This window comes from Eschrichtius robustus, chromosome 15 (assembly GCF_028021215.1).
Source record: "Eschrichtius robustus isolate mEscRob2 chromosome 15, mEscRob2.pri, whole genome shotgun sequence".
Classification (NCBI taxonomy): Eukaryota; Metazoa; Chordata; class Mammalia; order Artiodactyla; family Eschrichtiidae; genus Eschrichtius; species Eschrichtius robustus.
In genome coordinates, this window is record NC_090838.1 from 93,395,238 (window position 1) to 93,420,764 (window position 25,527).

General features: G+C 54.0%; 1 protein-coding gene across 4 annotated transcripts; it reads right to left on the bottom strand.

Moving 5' to 3' along the window:
• Nucleotides 1–379: 379 nt before the first annotated feature.
• Nucleotides 380–24,991, bottom strand: FHL2 (four and a half LIM domains 2). 4 transcript variants are annotated; one of them, XM_068565123.1, is made up of 6 exons: nucleotides 24,910–24,991; nucleotides 14,617–14,793; nucleotides 6,875–7,049; nucleotides 3,548–3,717; nucleotides 2,620–2,806; nucleotides 380–624 (listed from the first exon to the last, which is right to left on the bottom strand). In XM_068565123.1, the coding sequence occupies exons 2-6, from the start codon at nucleotides 14,770–14,772 to the stop codon at nucleotides 473–475; spliced, it is 840 nt and encodes a 279-aa protein (XP_068421224.1). In that variant the 5' UTR covers nucleotides 14,773–14,793; nucleotides 24,910–24,991; the 3' UTR covers nucleotides 380–472. The 4 variants fall into 4 exon arrangements, with proteins under 4 accessions (XP_068421224.1, XP_068421225.1, XP_068421226.1 ...); XM_068565124.1 differs by lacking the exon at nucleotides 24,910–24,991 and adding an exon at nucleotides 24,586–24,688; XM_068565125.1 differs by lacking the exon at nucleotides 24,910–24,991 and adding an exon at nucleotides 22,644–22,662.
• Between the last annotated feature and the right edge of the window lie 536 nt (nucleotides 24,992–25,527).

The following is a 25,527-nucleotide window of genomic DNA, read 5'->3' on the forward strand; positions in this document are numbered from 1 at the left end:
CACACACCGCGCCTGGCAAAAGATTTTGCTCTGGGTAACTTTATTGTAAGCCATATAATCTTGCTTTGGGCCCCGCCGGACAGGAAGTTACACTGTTGCAAATACCAACTCTTCGTTACCTTACTTAGCTTGGACATGTTCAACTTCGTGACACATTCATTGCACTTAAAAGTTAAATATGCAGTGAAAGAAAAGCGTTTATAAAGGTATCGCTCAAAAGGATTTTTACACTTTGATTGGCCTCGCCTGATTACAAACACTCAAAACCCTCTTCCCGCCTCAGGCTTCCATGGCTTTCCTCCTCCTCTAACAGAACGAGCACAACGGGTAGATGAAGGGTGTAAACAGACGTGAGTGCCGCTGAGCAGCGCGGAGGCGAGTCCCCGGGTGGCTGGTGGAGCCAGGTGCAGCGCGAGCAGGGGCTTGGGGGGCTGCGGGGGGGGGGGGGGCGGGGGGGGCGTCGGGGAGCGGCTCAGATGTCCTTCCCGCAGTCGGGGCACAGGATGTCGTCCCTCTCCGTGAGGAAGCCTCGCCCCACCAGCGACAGTGAGCACTTCTTGCAGTTAAAGCAGTCGTTGTGCCACTGCCGCTCCTCGAAGGAGATGTACTTGGTGCCGCCCAGTCCTGTGGACAGAGGAAAAGGACATGGGTGAGGACGGGGCGGGGGGGGAGAAGAGTCCTGCGTGGACGCATTCAAAACCCGGCTGGTGCCATGTGATCAGCGCTGGGCTCCACGTTTAAGTCCCATCCTGTGCTCAGGTCGGGGAGCTCCCGAACCGCAGGAGAAAGAGAGACAGACGGGCTCCACAGCTACGTGACAATCGCCGTAATTATAAGAAGCCTGCGGGGGGGTGGGGGGGGGGTGTGTCCCTCCCACCCGAGTGAAACGCCTGAGTCACGGAGCCGATTTCTCCCACCCCTTCCTTCCCTGGGTGACTCAGGTCTGGTGCTCAAAAATTTGGCGATTTAATGAATGAGGCGCCAAAGGGAGCACAGACGAGGAAGATGTGAACCGTCTCTGGAACTGCCCAGAACGGCCTCACGAAAGAGACGCTACGTGGGCGGGGGGCAGAGGGATGGGCACGCCTGCTGCAGGAACAAGCCTCAGCCATGCACGAGACTCGGAGGTCTAGTGAGGGTGGTGGAACGTGAGAGCAGGTTAGGAGGACGTGTGGGCAGTGGAGAAAGCCATCCTTCACCGAAACAACGGAAGCAGGAACTCATTTCAGTTGGGGTGTCTGACTCTGTCTGATGTCTACTTCTTATCAAATGTTTAAGGTACGTTGGCCACCTGTTACAACACAGGTGGTCTGTCCGGCCACCAAGGCCCCTGAAACAAAATGGAATCAGACACACGGGGTAATCCTTGGTGAAAGGATTGGATCATGACTCGCGATTACAAACTCTTTCCAGAAATAACGGCTCAATCTGCCATGTTAAGAACAAGTAACAACACTGGCTAATAGTTGGAGGTCTCAGAGGGGCAGGAGAAGTCTGTCATTCACCCAGCAGTTAGCTCCTTTTGTAATTTAACTGCCTGATGTCTGGCATTACATCCATTCACACGTGGGCGGCCTCAGGCTAATCCCCTGGGCTAGTGAGTGACAGGACGGGGTGAACCCAGGTCTCCAAGGCTAGTTCTCTTTTTTTTTTTTTAATCTGAAACCTAGGTAGGGACTTTTCTTTTTTCTAATTTAACTTTTTTTTTTTTTTTTTACTGAAGTGTGGGATTAGCAGATGTAAACTATTATATATAGGATAGCTAAACAAGGTCCTACCCTAGAGCACAGGGAACTCTATTCAATATCCTGTGATAAACCATAATGGAAAAGAATATCCAAAAAGGAATCTGTATGTGTATAACTGAGGCCAGTTTTCTGATACCACACGCCCTCTGCTACTGATGGCGCTGCACCAGCAAAGCTTTTCACCTCTTCCCCTAAACATCTTAAACCGCCTTTACCCATCCTAGGCCCACAGTGACTACGAGAGACCCGCAGATCGCACAGCCCGGGCCCTGGCCCTGAGGCAGAACCAAACCAGTGATTCAGGCCAGAGTCTCAGGAGTTTCTGCATATATGAATTATCTGAGCAGCTTCTAAAAATTCTAACACCCAGGTCGTCCCCCAGAGTAGTTAAGTCATGACCAGGCAGCAGACGTGTGTAGAGTTCCCCAGAGGTGTTTGAAGTGGGAGCATTTCCAGGACCGGAGCCCCGCCAGCCATCTGGTCTCCGCTCTGAATTTGGGGCACACCCTGTAGTCGCCCAGATTCGGGCTCTTGCTCCACCGAGCGCCTGGCGGGTGGGAAGGGACGACCCAGAGCGCGCCCCCCGCAGAGGCCGGGGAGCATGTGCACAGCCCAGCTGCTTTTCTGCGCCTGTGCGGGGATGTCAGAGACCCACAGCCTGCGGTCTGGAGAGAACCCAGCCGAAAGCAGAAATAACGCCGCCGTGGAGAAGAGGCCACGGGGATCGGGGGGAGGCAGGGAAGCGCGCCCAGCGTGTGGGGGAGGGCAGCGCGGCGGCCCAGAGTCCGCACACGTGAACAGATCCACAAGCCAAAGCCTGGCAGCCACACGAGGGGCAGCGGGTGGTGCAGGCCAGGGACCGGACACTCACCGCTGATGGGGCTGGCGCAGCCCGCGCACTTCTTGGCGTACAGGTCGCAGAAGCAGCCCAGGCAGTAGGCGAACTCGTCGCGGGACGTGAAGCGCTGGCCCGACAGCGGCTTCTTGCAGGCGGTGCACACGAAGCACTCGCGGTGCCAGGGCTGCTCCCGGTACGTGACGCCCCCGCTGGTGATGGGCTGCGGGCAGAAGGGCGTCAGCTCCCGCGGGGGCCTGTGCCTGGCGCCCTTGTCCCGGCCCTCGCCTCTGGAGGACGCGCGGTCCTCGCCCAGGACACGCCGCACCGGCGTCCGGGTCCCAGCGGTGCTGTCCTCCGGACGGCAAGGTCACCCCGCCGCCCCTTCCCCAAGCTGCCAGGCCCCCGCTGCAGGCCCCGGATCCCCGTTCGTGACGTGGGTTCCGGGGTGTCTGCCGGGACAGCACTGCCTCCTGGCCGGCAGGAGGGCGAAGCAGGGAGACCGCAGCGCAGGGGCCGGGATCTGATGGCACGCAGCCCCTCCTGAGCACCCCCCGCGGGCAGATCCCTGTGAGCATCTCTCCAGCACCAGGTGCACCTGCTCCGACAGCCGCCTCAGCTACTCGGGTGGAAGAAGGAAGAGGCTTAACAGACACCGTGGGGCTGGCTTCCTGGGTGGAAAAAATGAGCCCAGAGCCTGCCTTCCCACCCTGTCTGTGGTCTTAGGACGCTTTTCTTTCTTTAACCTGACGCAGCCCTGGAGTGTGACGAGGGATCTGCCCCCACCCCAGGGACAGGCCTTTCCAGTTTCCTTTTCCCCTCCCCGCCCCCCCCCCCCCCCACTAGGTCTAGGGCTGTTTCTTGTTTGTTCAAGGAGGGCGATGAACAAAGACACCTTAGGGATAGGTGGACGCTCTTTCGGAAAGGACAACAGGTGTGCAAGGGCCGGGGGAATAAGAGGTACCTTTTTGCACTGAACGCATTGCAGAGCATACTGCCTTTCGTAGCAGGGAACGCAGAAGTTCTGGCCATCCTTCGGGATGAAGCTCTTGGTTCCGATGGGCTGCTGGCAGCGATGGCAGACGAAGCAGGTCTCGTGCCAGCTGCTACCCTTGTATTCCATCTTACGGGTGCCTGTCAGGGGTCGGGGAGAAAGGAGGACCATCGTGATTCTCACTAAAGGCCCCAGGCCAGACCACGCGTGCCTTCTGCACGTTCTGAAGGACAGTCCTCTGTCCACCCCAGAGCTCGGGGTACTGTCCCGTCCCAGGTCCGTGGGAGGGCGCCCGCCGGCACCCGGCAGCCCCAGGGGGTTGGGTGCAGACCGTGTGGTCCTTGTGCAGCATCGCCAGCAGAGGGCGGCAAAGCTCCTTCTCACGGGCTGCGGATGAGGCCGCGCCTCGGACAGAGTCTACCGCCTGGTGGAAGGGGTGTCATTTTCTGATTCAAAGGAGCAAGTGAGGAACCCGGTGAAGGCCTGGTGACAGCGTGACCCTGCCCGGAGGCCGTGGTGCACCTGCTAGGTGGGGCTCAGCCTCCCTGGGTGGGGACAGAGCCGTGCACCGCGGTTGGTGACTTGCAGGTGTGGGCAGGCGGGCAAGCTTTGCACTGGGCGGGGGCCGCTTTCCTCTTTATCTGATTTCGGTGCAGAAGCCACACTGACGGTCTGCACTGCTTTCACCTTGAGTTGGTTGTAGCACTTTCTAAAATCAAACCAAGGAAGAAAGCTAGCGCTCAGGTCTAGGTTGGTTTTTTTGGTTTTTTAAAAAAAGTATCTAGTGCTTGCATTTTTTTTTTTTTTTTTTTTTTCCACACACCAGGCCTTTTCCAGACACCCTGCCTCTGGTGCCCGGTCCGTTTCCTATCCTGACTTCTCCATCTGTTAAAATCAGCTTGACCTTCAAGACTGCTCAAAGGTGACGGCCCCAAGGCTCCCTTTCCTGGCTGCCCTTCTCTGGGCTTGTTCCTCTGTCACAGGAGGTACCAGCCAGGCTTCTCCACCGTTTCTACCTAAAACCCCCTACAGCAGAGACGGTGAGATGCGCATCCCTGGGGAGGAGGAGGGCATCGTCTTGAGACCAGCCTGCCAGAATCAAGAAAAATCCACCTTCTACTCTAAGATAGACATATATTTGTCCTTGTCAAAGCGGCAGTTAATATCTTTCTTCGCAATCTGGAATTTGCAGGCTGTTACCCTGGGAAGCTGTGCCCTTCCCCAAACGCGTGGCCCACAGCTCGGGTCCAGGCAGCTGGGCATCCTCACCGCTCAGTCTCCCCGCGGAGTCAGGAGTCTGACTCTAAATTACCCCTGTAGCCTTGATTCTCTTCACGTGTCAGTGTGACCCCAGCCGCTGTGCAGACTAGGAGGACTCAGCAGGGCACCTTGGTTTCTACAAAGGGACATTCATTCTATTGAAGCTGAAAATTCAAAACCCTCAGTTGAAGTTCATCCTGCACATCTTTATCCTGCATTCATGAATACAGAGAATTTTAAAAATTACTTTTAAGGTGCATTTCTTTGTGTTCAGTTCCATTCACCAATGTAGTGAAATGAACTCCTTTAAAAGGACACTTGAAAATGTAATGTATTTGACATGCCTTTTAAGGACCTCAACTAGCAAACCAAGCCTCAACTAGCACACCAGACCTCAAGTTGTTCCTCTTTTTTTTTTTTAAAGTAACCCCTATTTTTCTTTTCTTTTACTTATTTTAAGTAAGTAACTAAGTAAGTAAGTAACTAAGACAGCAAGCAGGTCTTAGTTGCGGCATTCAGGATCTTTTGTTGGTGCACTCGGGCTTCTCTCTAGCTGTGGCACACGGGCTCCAGGGCGAGTGGGCTCTGTAGTCTGCGGCACTCGAGCTCTCTTGTTGAGGCGCTCAGGCTCAGTAGTTACAGCGCGCGGACTTAGTTGCCCTGGGGCATGTGGGATCTTAGTTCCTCAACCAGGGATCGAACCCTCATCCGCTGCATTGGAGGGCGGATTCTTTACCACTGGACCGCCAGGGAAGTCCCTCAAGTTCTTAAGGAATTATTGTTGAAATGAATTAAACTTATAAATATGATGAATCCTAAAATATCTTAAGCGTCAAAACCATTTACAAATTAAGAAAATTCCAGTGTAAAACCACAAGCCTAAATCACTTACTTGATTGCACACTTTCAGTCAGCATCATAAGGTTAATTTACTCTTTAGACGAAATTTTTTCTACACTTCACCCACACTTTACCAGATTATTTAACACACTATTATTGCTCTGGGTTGGACTCTCTTTATATGTGTGCCCTTAATTCTAAACTTTCCCAGGACTAAAGGAAACGTATCTACCAAAGAAGCTGTCTTGAGGACAGATGCCTTCCAGGGCAATTTGAGGGCTCCCTGCGCAGCTGTATCGAGCTTCCTAAGAGCTGGGGGTCCCGGCCTGTGACCCTGACCCCCACTCCCCCAGCCTGAGCCTGATTCGGGGGCCACATTCCCAAAGATGGTCAATGGACGGAGTCCTCTCCCGGTTTTAGGTGGCTCTCTGGTAGGGATGCCAGATTACCGAGGTCCCAGGTGGGATTAGCTGAAATTCCGATTTGTCTGGGAGTCCTGTATTTTATTTGCTAAATCTCGCAAGGCTATACCGTCCAGCCACCCCTTACTGGTCACACAGAGGACGTCACTGACCCTAAGTAGCCGATGAACCATCCAAGGTCCAAATCTCAGGCTCTTCTCGCCCGCACTGTGTGCGTGTCTAACAAGATTCGTTTTTTAAATTCTGTATTGAAAAATTCCATAAAGTATTTTTGTCCACTCTGTTCTTTAAAATGAAAGATTCCTCTCTGCCATAAAACAAAGAAACTAAAGTTCCCCCAAAGAGCAAGGGACACAGTCCCACCCTCCCCCACCAACAGACAGGTCACCCATCACTGGCCTTGGCACTGGACGCAGCTGCCGCCGAGCCTGCCGGGAAGGTAACCTGCATGAGGGCACAGCGCCCAGCTCTCGGCCCAGGACCCATTTCCGGCAGTAACCAACGGGGCAGGAATTCCGCGCGTGCGCAGAGAGCGCGGAGTGGGCGGGGGGGGGGGACGCGCGCGCACACGCACACTCACGCACGCGCACGCACTCACGCGTGCCCTTGCGCGCACGCTCTGCGGGGGTGGGCGGGACGGAGGCAGAGGGGGCGGGGGAAGCGCGCACACGCACATCCACACGCACGCGCACGGACACACACACACTCTCTCTCTCTCTCTCTCTCTCTCTCTCTGCGGGGGCAGGCGGGCGGGAGGCAGCGGCTTGGTGCCCACCTGGCATGATGCTCTTCTTGCACTCCTGGCAGCGGGACGAGTACTCCTGCGAGTAGCAGTCGGTGCAGAGCAGCTGGTCCTCCTTGGCAGCGAACGGCTTGTCCACAAGGGACCCCCTGCACCGCGAGCAGTGGAAACAGGCCTCGTGCCAGTGCCGGTCCTTGTAGGACAAGTCCTGCAGGCCCAGAGCACACGAGACGTGAGACGTGAGAGGGGCCGGGGGCGTGGGCTCTGCTGGACCCACAGCGAGGGGGGCAAATGGGCAACGAGGGGCTGGAATGAGTCAGGTAGGATGCTTCCCTTGCTGTTCTTGGGGCCACTGTTTAGACGGGGGTGTGTGCGAGATGCGTCTGAAAAACGAGTGCCTTTCCCTTGGGGACTGTAAGAAAGAGAAACGGCACATGAAACTCGTCAGCGCTTCTCCTGGACACACAGACCCCGGGAGTCCTCTGGCCGCGAGGACGCTGGGCAAACCCAACTGTGCTGGATGATGGCTGTGATCCCCGCGGGAGGGAGCCCGGGCTGCTGGGAAGCTCAGAGGCAGAGCCTGAGGATGGGGCCCTGGGTCAACCTGGTGGAAAGCAGGTCAGGAGAGATCCAGTAGGTGCCATCAGCTGAGCGTCGAAGACCCGAGGATACAGTGAGCTGGACAGAGAAAGGGCACAGACCAGGAGGGCAAGACAGAGGGGCGCCGGGCGGAGCTGTGCCACGGCTCCAGGCAGCCAGCTGGGAGAGTTCCCGCCGGGCTGGACCAAGGAGGCCAAATGAATGAATGCAATTCAGCACTGTCTTTGTTGAGACTTTGAAAGTCCAACAAACCATTTAAAGTCCCGTCCGCTGGGAATTCCCTGGTGGTCCAGTGGTTAAGACTCCGTGCTTCCCTGCAGGGGGCACAGGTTCAATTCCCGCTCGGGGAACTAATATCCCACATGATACAAGCGTCGTGGCCAAAAAATTTAAATAATTAAATAAATAATGCCCTGTCAACTAAGAACAGTAATCAGCCTAATTTAAGAAGAGTAGGAGTTTTTGATCATGGGATCACTGTTATAACACTGATTATAGAATAAATGCATTTAACAGTTTCTTGTATGGAAAACAGTATGGCAGTTCCTCAAAAAATTAAAAAGAGAATTACCATATGATCCAGCAATTCCAATTCTGGGTATATGCCCCAAAGAACCAAAAGAAGGAATCTGCAGACCCACATTCACAGCAGCCAAAAGGTGGAAGCCACCCCAGTGTCCATCCACAGATGATGGATAAACATGGACTATTACTCCGCCTCACAAGGGAAACAAATTCTGACACACTCTACAACATGGATGAACTCTGAGGACATGCTAAGTGAAATAAGTCAGTCAGAAAAAGACAAATACTGAATCATTCCACTTATATGAGGTCCTGGAGGAGGTAAGTTCAGAGACAGGAAGCAGCAGGGTGGGTACCCAGGGCTGGGGCAGTGCGGGTATTAGTGGGGACAGAGCTTCAGTTTTACAAGATGAAATGGTTCTGGAGGTGGATGGTCGCACAACAGAGTGTAGGTACTTAGCACCACTGAACTGTACACTTCCAAACAGTTAAGATGGCACATTTTATGTTACGTGTATTTTACCACAATTAAAAAATAAGTTTTGATTATCACGTGGCATGTGGAAAGCACCCTTCCAGAAGTTCAGCGGGTCCCCTCCGTGAGCCCCACCCCGCTGAGCTGCGAGCCCGGGAGGGCGGGGCAGGAGACAGCGAGGCTGCGAGTGAACGGGGAAGAAAGGAAGCCAAGTCCAAGGACATCTGCCTTTGGGGCCTGACCTTCAACACAGCCCAGGGGGGGACCCTCCACGGACGACATCGTGAGAGCGAAGCCACCAGCTGTCACCAGTTGCCCTGGTTAGCGAGTCCCACAGGAGGACAGCGCCGCGCATCGTTAGGTGACTGGACGGTCAGGGGAAAGCTCATTTAAAACGATCTCGTGGCTCAAAAGCACTGCAGAAATCCACTTGCCTACGGTGAACATTTCCGGCATGAAAACACATCAGCTAGGTTGACAAGAGCTCATGTGTTGACAGACATCTGACACTAGAAAGTTCCCTCGAAATCTGGGTACCACCGCCCTGTCCTGACGAGACCCTGAGCACCCAGGCAGGACTTCTAGACCTTCTGGAGGCCCAGCTCCACCCTCCCGAGGCTGCTGGTCACTTGGTCACTTCCAGTCCTGCGTCCCGCGTCCTGTATTCGAGGGAAGGACTGCTCACGCCCTGGCTTCTGCCTAGCCCTCCAGGCTGGTTAACAGCAGCCACATGGAAACATCCCCCCTTCCTGGTCCCACCCCCATCCCGCCCCAGGGAGCTAGTCTCTGTCCTTCCCGGATGCCGGCGCAGCTGAGTTACCAGCCGTCCCTTCCCTGGAGCACCGTGACCCTCACACAGCTGCTCCCTTGTCTGCCCCTCTCAGGCGCGCGCGCGCGCGCACGCACACACGCACACACACGTGTTTCTGCATTAACACTCCACAGCCCTGAAATGTGCATTCAGGGGCATTTGATAATTCTCAAACCTTCTGATGAAATGTTTCTCCTCGAGACAAATACCAACCCACGCTCCTGCTCTCAGAAGCCTCGGTGAGTCACGAACGGTCTCTGAACAAGCTAGCGTCACTGTCGAGGGTGGGGCCGTGGGGAACTGGAACCATCCACCCCTGTTCCAGCTGCAGCCAGCGGTGACTGCCCTCCGGGCACCGCCCTGCACACCTGCTGTGCCACCAGTGCCCTCGGGGACCCAGGAGCACAGTGTCTGAAACGCCTGATGTATTTCATCCCAGCGCTTAAAGCGGACGGCTCCAGACTCAAACCCTGGCTCTGCCACGTACGTACCTGCCGTGGGGCTGGGGGTGCGTCACCTGACCTCTCCCAGCCTCAGATCCGCCCAGGGAAACAGGGATGATGGTGAAGCACTGACAACGGTCCTGGCACATTGTAACGGCTCGATTAATGTCGGTCTTAGATGCCAGCTCGTGGTGACAGCAGGTGCCCCGAAGCGTCACTTGCTGAGATCACATTTACCCGTGAAGACGGGGATGGAACGGACGCCCTCACCTAAGCTCCGAGCTCCTGGCTCAGTCACTGCTCTGTACAGTGCTTTCAGCCTCCGCAGCCCTTCTGATTCTAAAACTCTTAGTCTCCTCTTCCTTGATTTCAGCCGCACAGTAACCCCACGGAATAAGGTTTATTCCCATTTGATAGGTGAGCAAGTTTAACGTAACAATGCCAAGACGCCGTGAACCCCGTTTCTTGCATCCCTCCTGCTGACGTGCGGCCCGGGAGCATCTCTGCAAGCAGGTCTCAGCACGCTCGCCCAGCCTCACCCTCTGCCCCAGTCTCCTCTCTCACCCCGTGCCCGTGCCTGACCTCGGGAGGCCCGCCCCTCCGCCCCCTCGGCTGTGAGGCCCCGCGCGGGCACCAGCCGCTCCGTGACCCCTGCGTGGCCATGAGTGATCCTGGCCCCGCAGGACGCTGTGCCCCTGGTGCCACCCCCGCGGGCACCCCCGGAAAAGCCCACGTCATGCAGCTCGTTCAGGACCACACACGGAAGCCCTCATCTGCTGCTGTGCTGTCGGGTTTCCTGGTAATCCTCCTTCTCTTGTGGGGTCCTGAAAAGCGAGTCTGAGTCAAGTTGATAATTCACGTCACCACCCCCTCCTGAACTCACTTCCGCAGAGTCCATGCCCTGTGGGCGCGGAGGTGGGAAATGCCACTGGCTTTGGGGGCTCGGGGCTCGGGGGGATGGACCGGAAAACGGCACAGAAAGGCCAAGGCTCCAGGTTAGGTGAGGTTGATTCGACCCGGTGCCTGAACCGAAATGCACGGCTGCTCTGAATGCTCGTCTGTAAGACTGGGTTCCTAGCGGCTCTTTCCACCTCTGGTGTTCACGGCTCCAAACAGAGTTTTAGTTTTGGTTTTTAGTACCGAGCTAGTCTCGTCTCACTTAATTCTGTTATGTGTCGAGTATGCCAGATGGTCCCCAAAGATACCATTTAGATGCTGGAGGTTCAAGGCTAAGACATATGGACGCACTGACTGACTTTCAAGAACTTGGAAATGTCCTAGAAATACCCTGGTTTTCAGGTTCTGTAGAGAGAGAGCATGAAGGGGAGAAACAACAAAAAGGAAGAAAAAAAATCTTTGACACATCCCAGAAAAAAGACCAATACTAATCTTATGCACGCAGAATGTCATAAATTGCAGTAAAATGTCTGATACACAAGGTAAGATAAGGCCCAAGCACTTCCTTTCAGAATTTATATTTTTCCATTTCAGAAATATTCCTAATATGGGAAGCGCCTGTGGCTTTGCTCCCAATGTGCCCTCGTTGAGACCTCAGCTGAGCCGCAGTGGGGGGTCAGCGGCCTGGAGCACCCCCTCGCCCACCAGTTAACGAGGGCAGCTGCGGGCAGGGGGGGTCCCTCACCCTCCTTTACACCCTGTCTATCCCTCCTGGGCTGGGGGAAGCTCAGATGCTGATTCCCAAACTAGCCGGTCCTCAAATCCACGGGATTTCACCTCATCGGTGGATCTGCCGTGTCATTCGTGCTCAGCGCTTTGAAAAGGTGTTCTGCACTCTGAGACTGTCAGGCTACCATGTCCCCAACTGCACATCCTTTCAAATCCTTGAAGAACGACGCTGTGCAGGCCTGTCCCAGGTGTGCCCTCAAGGGGACCTGTTTACTTGTTTTTTAAATTTATTTTTACTATTTATTTATTTTTAACTTTTGGCTGCGTTGCGTCTTCGTTGCTGCACGCAGGCTTTCTCTAGTTGTGGTGAGCGGGGGCTACTCTTCGTTGCGGTGTGCAGGCTTCTCATTGCGGTGGCTTCTCTTGTTGCGGAGCACAGGCTCTAGGCGCGCGGGCTTCAGTAGTTGTGGCACGTGGGCTCAGTAGTTGCGGCTCGTGGGCTCTAGAGCGCAGGCTCAGTAGTTGTGGCACACAGGCTTAGTTGCTTCGCGGCATGTGGGATCTTCCTGGACCAGGGCTCGAACCCATGTCCCCTGCATTGGCAGGCGGATTCTTAACCACTGCACCACCAGGGAAGCCCCCAATGCTGGTTTTAGACCTGCAGAAGGTCCTTTCACTGTTATCACCTCTTCCTCTTCGCGGCCCCCTCCAGGCACGCGGGTGGGTGGGTTTGGAGGCCCGTCTGACTTTATGGCGCTGCTCGCAGAGACACGGAAAACCCAAAGTCTGAGCCAGGTTTGCGGCCCAGAGTTTGCTAAAGGCACCAATTTGCTGATGCGAGGGACCAGCAGCCACCTCTGAGTACTGGCCCAGCTTATCTTTTCTTTGGTTTCTTGACTTTTTGAAGCCCGGGACTTAGGTAGACCTATCCCCCGAAAAACATCTGTAATCAGGCAAAAAAATTTATATTTTGCTGGTATCCACAGGTGTCCAGGAAAAATTTCCGGAAGAGCATAAGGTCAGAGGATCATACATTTTTATTTGTATTACCTGTTGTCAACTATTCCCCTGGCCATAAAAATGAATGATTTTTACCCCTGGAGATGACAGCATTTCCTCAGAGTTAACTAAGCAGAAAGAAAGAACAGAAAGAGAGTCTGCATAGAAATGATGCTCAAACACAGGTAAGCTACCTATGGAAGCAGGTCATCCTGAAGTCCTGCCTACCTCATTTGAAAGTCAGTCAATACCCACAACATCAGCCTAATCCCCGGTGGCTTGCAGTATTTTAAGTTATACACCCATGTCCTTCGGAGGGAGACCCAAGTGGGGCTTGTGGCGCCCCTGCTATTTTCAGACAAGAGAAGGGCCACCAGACCCGCCAGCCCGGCAGCTCTGCCCAGCACCCCGCCTGCCAGGCTGGGGCTTCTCTTCCCCAAGTGCAGGCACATTTTTCCTGCCATCACTTCCTCCACAAAACCAACTGCGTAATTACGTCTGAAAGCCAAGAAAACCATTCCAAATATTCAGAAGCCCCAAGTGGCAAGGTCTAACTGCAAGTTCACATCTTTTCCCTTCCCACATGCGCAGAATCACGTGGCGTAACTCCAGAGAGTGAACCGTTATCTGGGTTGAAAAGTTCAGCGTGACTGACGCCTGACTCTGCAGCAGTCTTGTTGATTTTGGCCCCATTTGGGGAATTCTTGTTTATCTGCTCCTAAAGCATGTGCTGAAGGATAACTAGTTTCAAGGGTCTGCCCACTAAATCATACTGAAGAAATGATCAGTGACTTCGCTTTTGTTTTTACTTTAGCCCCCAGGGCAAGGACGATGAGCCCTAAATCTCCAAAATGTCTCCTTTAAACCACAGTTGTTTGTCAGAATGATATCTGAACCTCTCACCTACTTATGTCTTTTCCAGGTAAAGCCTTTATAAAATAATAATTGTTTTCTCTGCTTCTTAGTTCTTCCTCAAAGCGGACATTTTTATTGATGTTTCTCTAGTGAAAACTGATAAAGAGACAGGGTGAAGCTTCGAGAGGCAGGGGGAGGGAGCAAGTTGCAGGGAAGCAGTCGGAAGAGAAGAGGGGGTTGGAGTTTTCCACACCATCAGCTGCTCCTTAGGGCACTGATTGCGTGATAGCTACACACCACGAGAACCCATGACGCAGGCTCCCTTGTTGTAGCTCCCTTTTATAAACGTGCAGACGGGCACAGAGGGGTCAAGCCACGGGCCCGCAATCACACGGCCAGTGAGACGCAGAGCCAGGATGGAACGGGGCAGCGTGGTGTCTGAGCTCTTGTGCTTGGCCTGGAGATGAACGCAGAGGGACTTGGACACACATCACACAGAGCTGGAGGTCGGAGGGCAGGCGGCTTTCAGACAAGCAGGACCGGCTACTTTTGCTCGTGGTCGTAGCCAAGGCTCTGGATGCTTTAAGGCTTCCACGGGACAGGTGCCGAGTCTCGTGTCCCTTCCGCTTCACGTGCCACTGCTCTGTGGAGCCACGACACGTAGCTGCAGCTCGGGCTCAAGTGGGGGCATCCCACACCCTTTGTCTCTGCTCAGGGCAAAGGCTTCTTCCCCGTAAGACGGGAATTATCCCTCAACTGTCACTGAACGCCTAGCGCCAGTAAGCCGGCTGCTTACTGACCGTCATGGGAAGGATGGATGCGACAGAAATAGGGCAGACACGCGCTGAACCACTCCGGATCGCCCCCAGCAGAGCCAGCCCTACCTGCTCAGCCGGCAGCCACACATCCTGACCCTCCCCACGAAGAAGACAAGCTCCCCCGACGCCCCAGTGCAGGCAGGGCCTCTCAGCCCCTCCAGCCGGGGGTGGGTGCCGGCTCTCCCACGTGCACACTCACTGCGCCAACACTGACCGCCTGCACCTGCCCCACGAGTCAGCCCAGGAGGGAGAGCGCTGCCCTCGGGGGAGCACGGGATTGGGCGGCAGGTGGCTGGTTAGATAAGGATGCGGACCACGGGGCCATCACAGGTGGACCTGGGATGCTCGGCGCACACGTCCTGGAAAAGCCCCGACCAGGGGCAGCGGGACTGGGACGGGCAGAGACCACGCCCGTGGGGAGGCGGCTGGGAAGGGCCGGTGGAGGGTCCGAGCCCAGCAGAGGGGCCTGCAGAGTGTCCAGGCTGATGAGGACCAGGACGTGAGCACAACCGTGCTGAGAAGCGTGTGGTTCTCGGGGAGTCCAGTGCGGGTGTCCAGGGGGGCTGGGAGGCCTGAGGGAGGGCGGGGGGCACGGGGCTGGGGGACGTCCAGGGCCCGGGTACCTTGCAGTCGCAGCCGATCAGCTTCCCGCACTCCTCGCACGTGCTGGCGAAGAGGGCCTCGAAGCAGGCCACGCAGTAGGGCCGCTCCTCCCGCAGGACGTACTTCCTGCCGAAGAGGGAGTCCTCGCAGTGGCGGCAGTCGAAGCGCTCGGTCATCCTGGCACCAGATTTCTGCACCTACCAGGGAGGAGACAAAGGACAGGCTCGGTGAGCGTGCTCGATGGCCCGTGTCCAGGGAGGAGACAAAGGACAGGCTCGGTGAGCGTGCTCGATGGCCCGTGTCCAGGGAGGAGACAAAGGACAGGCTCGGTGAGGGTCACCCTTCCCGTCACCTTTCCCATCGGTGGCTACATCCTCCGCGTGAGCAATCGACACTCACCCTTGAAGCGGGTGTTAATTTTCAATGATACTTTTAAGAACTTTGCTGGGGGCAGTTCTGTGTCTGAGTGCATTCCACTTCTTTTAAAAGTCCCAATTCTGGGTGACCGTGTCAGAAAACGTGATCTCAGTTTTGGACCCAAGAAAGAGCTGGCATCAGAGCCCTCATCCCCTGGAAAGGAGTGCCTGCTTCAAACGTGGGACGCAACCTCACATCTTCCCATTCTCCCTGCCCCCAAAATAGCACAGCAGGGATAGAAAACAATATGCTCATTGCTATAAAAAGACTTTCCATGAGCTCCCCTTTATGATTCATGCATTTGAATAAGAAGAAACCACAGAAGCCAAGGGAGGGGTGTCAGAGCATCACCTCGACCCGGCTTCACTGGGAAGCACGCCCAGCCCCTGCCCAAGAGGAGCCGCCCCGGGGGCCTCATTCCTCCCAGATGACAAGACTATCCTCTCCCAGCCCAGGTATCCAGGGAGCAGGAGAAAGGGAAAGGCTGGCTTCCAAGGACAGGGATTATCACGGTGGGAAACACAGTGACGGCGGCAGTCAACGGCCACTCCAGGCGACACCTCGAGCTGCATTTTTCCAGGATGAGTGTGGTGTGTGTCTGAGCAGAAAGGACAGGGTAGGGGCAGAGGAAGGCGGGAGGTCTCCCCCTCCCCCCCCTCCCCATGTGGTTCCTGCACAAACATGTCAGCACTACCCCAGAAAGAGCCGGTCTACCCTGGGAAGACTAGGGGTGGAGAAACGCCTCCGAGCCATTAGAAACACGGTCCAACTTCTTTAGAAATATCTTCTCAAGTGGCAATATTTGATTCGCTACAAGTGAAAAAGCTTTATAAATTATTAAATATGGAGACAGGTCGACTGTGTAACTCTGAGCGATGTTTCACAAACTCTGATTAAACTTGATTCCATTTTCAGTCATTTCCACCCACTTCAGAGTGAAATTCCAAAATAATACCCCAGGATGCAAATGAAATATTGCTGCCTGGTTTATGAGATAATAGCGAATTTGATAGTGTTTATTTATTTTGTACTTTTGTGTATATAAGATCCTGACAACTGTAAGCAAAGAAATGGACAGCTTTCAAGCATCCATACTTGGTTACTTATGTGTTTATTAGGACAGTTTTTTCCCAAAAGTATGAAGCATGCAGCTGGACACATGTGGCGAGAGCCAGCCCTCTGAATTGTTTTTCCTGGGGTTAAAGAAAACATTGTCTGGACATTCTTGCAATAACATCACAAGATGAGGCTCCTGAGCGTTTGAATTTTTGTTCTGAAACACAACATGTAAATATCCTTTGTCCTAAGGCCACCGTCAGGTTGCAGCGGCTATGTTGGCAGAAGATGCAATGCTTTCCTGTAATTCCTCAGTTACTGGCCTTGAAAGTGGCCATCGTTTAGCTCATCGCAGTTAAGCGCCGTCCCTCCAACATGCAGATTTTTCGAATAAAGGCTGCCATTTACCTGTGGAAGCTTATTTGCCTATTCTGGTCACACAAATTAAAGAATAATGACTTGAGGATTTGAAATAAGAACAAGGAAAGGAGATAGGGCTATAGATCATAAAATTTTTTAATCTGGAAACAATTTGGGAGATTATCTATGACTACCTCATTTTATGGATGGAAAAACTGGAGGCCAGGAATATTAATGAAAACAGAAGATTCATATGAGCATTCCCAAACAGCCATCTCACTTAGAAAAAAGAAACTCCCGATCTAAATGGAAAGGTGGTTGGTTCCATGTGGGTTTGGACAAGCGCAGGCCCTACAGGGGAAAGGAGACGACAGACCATAGACTGCACCAACCCCACTGGGCACCGTTCCTGTGCTCTGGAGCCATCAAAGTGGGGAACTGTTTTCGTCCCAGGTGAGGCCCTGGTGGTGCTCAGACCTGGGATGTGCTTTCTACCTCCTCCAACTCTGCAGGACTGGGACAGAAGTCACCTGACAGAGTAAACTGTGAGAACACACAGGGCTCCATGTCAGCTGAAGGGGACCGAGGTGACCCCGAGACAACGCCCCCATCACTGAAACCAACTCCCAGGAGGACCCGCGTGGCCGCGACCTGCCCGGAGGGTCCGACAGCCCCCGTTTCTGCAGAACTGTCTTGGACGCTGGTGGATCTCTCTCTCATCTTGTTCCTTATCTCCTCTGAGAAGTCACTCCAGTTTTATTGGCTAGGACAGCACTTCTGCTTAAACCAACAAGTTGGGGTGGAAAGTGAGACCATCACTAACGAGGGGCAGAGCAGAGGGACACAAATCTGGCCGCATTTCCGGCAAAGTTACAAGAAGCACAAACCCTGAGCGTCAGAATCAGTAGCCCACGAGCTACTGAGGAGACTAAGAGCGTCCCCTCCACCACAAAGTGTTTAAAACCAATTCTTCTTTAATCAAATGCTACCAAATAGAAAATTATTATACAAAATTGTGTATTTAAAGTTATACGATCCATCTTAAGCCTCTTTTTAATGGCAAAAACTTAGCTATAGCCTTGCATTAGACGCCTCCTATAACTCCATTTTTTAATCTTATAAAATGCCTGGTTGGGCTTCCCTGGTGGCGCAGTGGTTAAGAATCCACCTGCCAACGCAGGGGACACGGGTTCGAGCCCCGGTCCGGGAAGATCCCACATGCCGCGGAGCAACTAAGCCCGTGCGCCACAGCTACTGAGCCTGCGCTCTAGAGCCCGCGAGCCACAGCTACTGAACCCATGTGCCACAACTACCGAGCCTGTGCACTAGAGCCAATGTGCCACTACTGAGCCCGTGCGCCACAACTACTGAAGCCTGCACCCCTAGAGCCCGTGCTCCACAAGAGAAGCCACCGCAATGAGAAGCCCGCGCACCGCAACGAAGAGTAGCCCCCGCTCGCCGCAACTAGAGAAAGCCCGCGTGCAGCAACAAAGACCCAACGCCGCCAAAAATAGTTAATTAAAAAAAAAAACAGAACATCTTGGGGTTCTTTTTTTAACCTAATTGTGCACAATCTGCTTACCCTCTCTCAACTGCCGTATCCCTCCCCGCGGGTTACCTGTCACTCCTGCCCATCACCTGGTGCACAGGTGCTGAGAATATGAAGCAGCAGCAAGCGAGGAGACATCTGGACCGCCGGTGTGACTGCTGACTTGTTATTCATGAACCAAACCCAAATCCCAGCGTCGGGGGAGTTCTCACCCCTCCCCCGGGGTTAAGTCATCCTCTGATGTCATCCCCCTCGGCTCTGAACAAGCACCCGGATCTTAGGGGGCAAGTTTACAGCTGTGGCCACAGGCCCAGCCACCGACCACAGTGCTGGGAGAGCAAAGTCCCAGGGTGAGGGGTGGGTGCGGACAGGCCTGGGGTGGCGGGACAGGGAGAGCTTTGATCTCCGATTAAAACCCATTCTCCACCTGCGCTGAGTCAGAGGCAAGGACACGGGTTCAGAGCGCGCTGGGCAGCAACGCGCAGGGCTCCCCCATGGAAAATAATGACTATCTGCAAGGTCCACAGGCTTATACGTGTGGGCTATTTTTATCTTCTCAGGTTGAAGAACCATCAGTGTCTGGAGTTGCGGGCTGGTTGGGGGGGAGGGAAGAGAGAAGAGAAACAAGAAGAAAAGGGAGGAGGAGAGGAAGTGGAGAGGTGGGGAAAGGAGAGAAAGCAAGGAGGAGGGAGATGGAAGGAGGGCGTTTAGAGCCCAGGAAGCACGTGCATTTTTTTTTTTTTTAACCGAAAACACTTCTTGGGAATCAAGGGAGGGGCAGAGTTTCAGGTGTTTCCTGAACAGGAGGCCCTTTGGGCCGCACGAGTGTCCGTGGAGCGCCCTCTTCAGTGCTCCCTTTCCTCAACTACGTACTTTAATCTGACCCCAAAGATGCCATTTGCCTCCTGCCCCTCGAAACCCACACGTCTTTCTCTATCCACGCTGCTCCAGGAGACTGCCCTAACATCCTCGATTCCTCCAGAGAAATCTGCGAACACTCCCAAAGCCTTCCCACAAGCAGGAAGCAGCCTCAGTAAGTCAGTGCCGAAGAAGCCATGCCCAGCTTTAAATGCCACCCGGGGTCCCAGGTGGGAAACGCCATGGCTTACCAACATCCAGGGCTTTTCAGAGAGAATTAAGAAAATTGGTCTGTTGCACGCGGGCTCGCTCTTTTGAAGAATGTATTGGAAAATGCAGTGTTTTCAGGACACCACAGGATGCTGACTGCCCGTGCAACCTCCCAGCCCCCAACCATAAGCCCCGCAAAGGTGGGCCCTAGGATCACTGGGGCCACGCCAGGTGACAAACACGGGTCAGGCGCTTCATAAACACCTGGGGAATGAATGAACGGACACACGGATGGGCGGCAGGTGAACACAAATATCCCAGAGCACAAACATGTAGGCAACATCCAGAGTGGAAACGAGGAATGTTTTATGTGAACAACCCACTGTGCATAGCAAACCCCAGATGTAATGGGGCTTGGCGTCCGATGCTGGTACAATTTCTAATGCAACAGATCCTGAGCTGCATTCTTTCTCCTCCGCCTCTGGCCTCTTCCCCCTTCCAGATACACTGCTGCTTCCACAGCGGGTGGAGCTGTTCTTACTGTGTTTGGATCCAAACCCATGTGAACACACAGCTGCACAGCCCCGGATGAGGCCTGGTCAGGCCAAGAAGCGCAAGCCTCACCAAGAGATGTTCCCGACATCTCTGCGCGGAACTGCCAGCTCCCCTGACCCAGGCTCCAGGTACCAGTGGGGCCCCGGGTGTCCTACCCGGGCGCAGCGGCCTATAAATCAGAGGTCCTCTGTCCAAAGGCAGGGGCTCTCACACCAGAAGGGAAGCCAGAGAACACTTTGCGCCAGTTTGTTTTTCTATGGACAGAAGGATCAACACACGAACCAGCTCTGCTACCCCGACACTCTTTCCATTAGTCCAGCAGAACTGTTTCTCTTAAATAAAAATTCTGGTGAAAGGCAGAGGAACACCAGCTTGAGGGATGTTGCTATTTTTAAAAACATGTTATGATGTATTTAAAATTCATTTGAAATCCATTTTGGGATTCTTCTGAGAATGACTATGCCTACTGCTGTATATTTATGGCTTCATTTACTGAGCCTTTTCTGACTATATAGGCAGGGATCAGGGAGGTATTATACCTTGATATATAAACTGGTAACTTTCAAAAACGTTTAACAAGCTTGATTTGTCTATGCTCATGTTAAGAAATGTTTTGTGTGAGAGACAAGGCTTGAGTAAGGTGAACTGCTGTCTTTGGAATTATCTTTTGGATACTGAAAATGGGAAATTACAAATGTCAGATTTCTGACCTTAAGACCATAAACTAAGAATAGTGACACTTGTTTTGATGTCCTGCGGACTTTTAAATCCAGTCAAGGATATATTAAGTAACCTCTCTTTTCTAGGTACCGTCTTAGGCCCTGGGAGACTGAGATAAAACACACAGTCTCCAGAAGAGTTTAGTTCCAGCTCCAAAGCGTTTAAATCACCTTTAAGATACTATCTGGATATTTAATCTCGAAACGTGTCAGTTCTGTCTGCGCAGGACAAGCATCATTATGCGAGCTAGGACGGCGATCGGCCTCAGGTCCGTAACTAGCACGTGTGTGTGTGTGTGTGTGTGGTGTGTTGTGTGTGTATAGTGCGTGTGGTATGTGTGTGTGGTGTGTTGTGTGTGTGTGGTGTGTTGTGTGTGTGGGGTGTGTGTATGGTGTGTGTGGGGTATGTGTGTGGTGTGTTGTGTGTGTGGTGTGTGTATGGGTGTGTGTCTGTGTGTGTGGTGTGGTGTGTGTGTATGGTGTGTGTGTATGTTGTGTGTGTGTGGTGTGTGTGTGGTGTGTGTGTGTGTGGTGTGTGGGTGTGTGTGTGTGTGGCGGGGGGGGGGGGCGTGCACCCCACCCTCTCTCCCTCTGCTTCCTGGGAACGTGTGGTCCAGTTATCCATGTCTGTTTGCACAAGAACAAAAGGAAAAACCCTCACTGCCCTTCACGCGTCTCCTCCCGCCTCCAAAAGGCGCCTCCAAAAGGCAGCTCCGGTTTGCTCTCATCTGCCTGGCCTTCCATCTGCAATGACCCCAACATCCAGGAAAGGCTGGCCCCTCACTGTCCTCGAAACCCTGCTCCTCGTGGTGTTTCTCTAGCACCACCATCAGGGCCCTGGCACGACAGGCGTGCACACCTCCTGCTGCTTCCTTCGCTTGCTGCCTAAGTTGGCTAATTCTTATTTGTTCCAAAAGTTGTACCACCAAACATAGACCTATTTTCTTGAAACCTAAATGTTTACAGGCTTCAAGGATGCTCTTTTACACTGGTTTTATTTACCCATAAAAACAGGGCAGACGGACTTCCCTGGTGGTGCAGTGGTTAAGAATCTGCCTGCCAATGCAGGGGACACGGGTTCGATTCCTGGTCCGGGAAGATCCCACATGTCGTGGAGCAACTAAGCCCGTGCGCCACAACTACTGAGCCTGCGCTCTAGAGCCGGTGAGCCACAACTACTGAAGCCCACACGTGCTCCACAACAAGAGAAGCCACCGCAATAAGAAGCCCGCGCACCGCAACGAAGAGTAGCCCCCGCTCTCAGCAACTAGATAAAGCCCACACGCAGCAACCAAGACCCAATGCAGCAATAAATAAATAAATTTATTTTATTAAAAACAAAAACAAAAACGGGCAGCCACTTCTCCTGTGGGCACAGACACTTAGAAACACCTAAAGGAGATCTGTAAGTCACAGACTAAATCAGGGCTGGCAACGTGTGGCTGACAAAGGCCAAGGATGAGTAGGGTGACATGTGATGTCCAAACTCAGTGTGTGAGAATCACCCATGAGAAGTGGACTAAAGATGCACAGACCAGAGGCTGCCCTGAACCTCTCATCAGAGACCCAAGAGGGTGGGCAAGCACATTTTACAGCGAAAGGAAAGTGAGGACCACCAGTAGCAAAGGGGTGATGGAATCTTAAAAAAAAACAAGACTGAGAGCTGGTGGGGAGAACTGGGAAGCAAAGTTACTGGGGAACGGTAGTAGTCAGGGTTCTCCCGAGAAACAGAACCAAGGGGATATATATATATATATATATATATATATATATATATATATATATATATATATATATATATATATATAAAATATGAAGAGGTTTATTATTGATATTAGGAATTGGCTTATATCATTATGGAGGCTGGAAGTCCCAAGCGGCTGACGAGCTGGAGACACAGCAGAGCTACTGGGTGGTTCTAGTCTGAGTCTGAAGGCCTGAGAAAACAGGGCGCCAGAGGTTTAAGTTCTAGCTCAAAAGCCGTCAGGCTCAATTCCCAAGAAGAGCTGATGCTTCAGTCTGAGACCAGAGCCTGGAAAGGACGGAGTCCCAGCTGCACAGTAGGGCAGGGGCAGTCCCCTCCTGCTCAGCCTTTTATTCTATTCAGGTCTCCAGCTGATTGGATGAGGCCACTTGGGAAGAGCACTCAGGCTACAGATTAAAATGTTAACCACACCGAGAAACAACCTCACAGACACACCCAGAAATAACATTTGTGTCTCGGCGCCTGGTGGCCCAGTCAGGTCGACACAAAATTAACCATCACAAGAGCTAACGCCGAAATCCACCAGTCAGGACAAGAGAGGCCGGTCCATTAACTCACCCCAAACTCACGATGCCAGCCTGGACTCCGGAAGACTGGGCTCTCAGTCACTAGAGAAGGGCTTGTGCGTTCAGTTCAAGTTGGTCATCTTCAGGAAGTGACCACTCAGTAAATAAGTCCACGGGACCAATGTGGCTCTGATAAAACTGTCCTGAGAAAACCACCCAGGAAGTATCCAATGTATCCAATGAACTGGGTATCTCCTGGCGCTGAGTCAGAGCAGCTTAGGTAAGTTACCTGCCTACTCCAGCCCCCTGCTGATAACGAGGCAGCCTAAGCTCCGGAGGCTGGGGAACCGGCCCTCGGTGCCGGCCAGGAAGAGAACCCAGACCTCTTGAGCCCAGTCTGATTTTTTTCAATATCCTGCTGGGTGGGCCCTTTTGTCTACAATTTAGAGTCATTTCAGTACTGGAAGTGGTTTAACAACAACCTTGGGTGAAAGTATGCAGACTAAGGCCTCACCGAAATGTTCGGGTGCATCCGCCATAGCTTAGTGGTTAGAACTCAGGCTCTCAAGTTAAGAGCTACCTGAGGTCACCTCTCAGGGTCACCATTTCTAGGCTGGAAAGCCTTGAGAAAAGTTACCTTGATCTCTCTGTGCTTCAGTGTATCTGTAAAAACGAGGGTAATAGCCAATTTGTATACACTGCTTCTGACATGCAGGCTTTATAGCAACCCTGCAAGCCACCATCTCATCTGTGTTTTCCAGCTGTTGAAACTGAGGCACCATGAGATTAGGTGACTTGGCCAAGACTGCACCGCTCGGGGCTGATGGACAGGAACGTAAGCTCAGGCAGCCTAGCTCCAGCCCAAGCACACGGGCTACCTGCCACACCTGCCTCGTGGCACGTTCGTACCTGAGCCTACCCCACTGTGCCTGGCACTGCCTGGCCTGTGGTAAGCCAACACAGCCCTCTGAACATGCAGCTGTGCAGAAGCACTGAGGCACGCCAGGATAACAAACACTGAAGAAACCCCATTCTATATATTAACTGATAAGCCTTAAAAATTCAGGATGAAAAACACTGTGAAAAAATTCATATACATGCACAATAAAATGTTCTTCACTGTTTGCTTTTATAGGAGTTTAACAGGCAGCCTAGGAATTCCTGTACTTCTCAGACTTGCCCCAAATGTTTTTTAGTCGAAATCACATTCAGGATACCAAAGCCTCTCCCTCTAACGTATTATTACAAAACACACATAAGCGGGGGTTAGCGCCAAAGGGCTGGGAAGTATTTGGCATTGGTTCTGAACAGAGTTCTCCGGCTGTGAGCCCCAGCTGTGATTTATTGTGATTTAAGTGCCCCAGTGCAGCTCATTTAACCTGGTTAGACTGGTGGGAACGGAAACCCAAATGGGTATCAGAAAGTAAAGAGAACTCTCTTCATTTGTCGATAAAACATTTAACACTCTCTTCCTGCAATTTTAGGTATGCTAAGGTATCACACGAGTACAGTTTAAGATTACCACTGTGTTCGTCTAAAACAAGCCTTTTTTTTTTTTTTTTTTTAACCCTGGTGGTTCAGTAGTTCAGTTTCCCCACGGGTCGATGCCTGAGGTCACCGACAAGCTCCACTCCTTCCTACCGCAGGGAAAAGCCTGGGCGCCCAGCCCTCTGGGACCACTGGCTTCGTGACCCTCCTCTCCAGGAGGACGGCTGCCTTCCTCCCTCCGGGATGGGGCGGGGTCCCTCCCACCCAAGGTGCCCCCGGGGTGTCCCCGTGGCCCAGCTCCCCTGTCCCCATGTCCCCCCACTGCCCAGCACCCCCTCCCCAGATGTCCCCACCCCAGATGTCCCCATCGCCCCCGGTTCCCCTGCCCCGGAGTCCCCCTCCGCCCAGGCTCCCCTGTCCCCCAGGTCTTCCTCCGCCCCCGGCCCCCCCGGCCCCCGTCCCCCACTGCCGGCCCCCTGGCCCTGGCCCGGCTGGAGCGCACTCACCGCGCGGCGTCTCGCGGACGGCGGATGGCAGCGGAGGTCCGGGCGGCTGGGCCCGGGGAGAGGCGCGCCCCGCCCGGAGAACCCCGCGTGTCATTTGACCAAATAAGGAGACGCTCGCCGGGCGGCGCGGGCGGCGCTGCCGGGCGGGCGAGCGCCCCTGGGCTCCGGGGCGGCGCTGGGGACCCCGGCCCTTTGTTTGCCGCGGGCGTTTCCTCCGTCCTGCGGCGTCGCGGGCGCCGGCTCCGGGGCTCCCGCCGGGTCCCGAGCGCGCGGCGGCCCGGCCGGGGAGGTGCGGGGACGCGCGGCGGAGGGGCGGCCACTTACCGGGTCCGGAGGAGCGGGAGGCGCGCCGAGGACGGGGGTTGCGGAGGGGGGGCGTCTCTCCGCGGCCCCCGCGGCCCCTCTGCCACCAAGTGAGCCGGCCGATGGCAGGAAGAATGGGGAAGGCCGGGTCTTTGTCCCGCTGGGGAGGGGAGGGGAAGGACCAGTCGCCCACACTCCAGGCCGAGGGCTCCTCGGACGCTCTGTGGCCCCCTCCGGGCCGGGAAGACCTAGCAGAGGAGGAGAAAGCGCCTCCCACACCAGAGCCCAGGCCCCCGAGCCCGGCCGGGGGGCCGGTCAGAGGCGGAGAGCTCACGGCGGCCGGGATGGAAACGTCCTCCGCGTGCAGCCGGGGCGCAAGGTGGGCAGAAGGACCGTGGGCAGGCGTGTCGCGTTTAGCATCAGTGGGCCTCAGAGAAGAAGGGAAGCTCTGATTGCTTTCCCTTCTTTGATGCTCTGTGTCCCGTGATGTTTTAGCGGCCCCCATGGGCCTCCATCACGGAATCACGGAACCTGAGCGCCATCCTATTAGCTACCACCTACTGAGATCTAGCTCTACCGGGCATCTCATTGGATTCTCGCCCCTTAAAAGTTAGGGGTTAATAATACCCCCGTTTTATG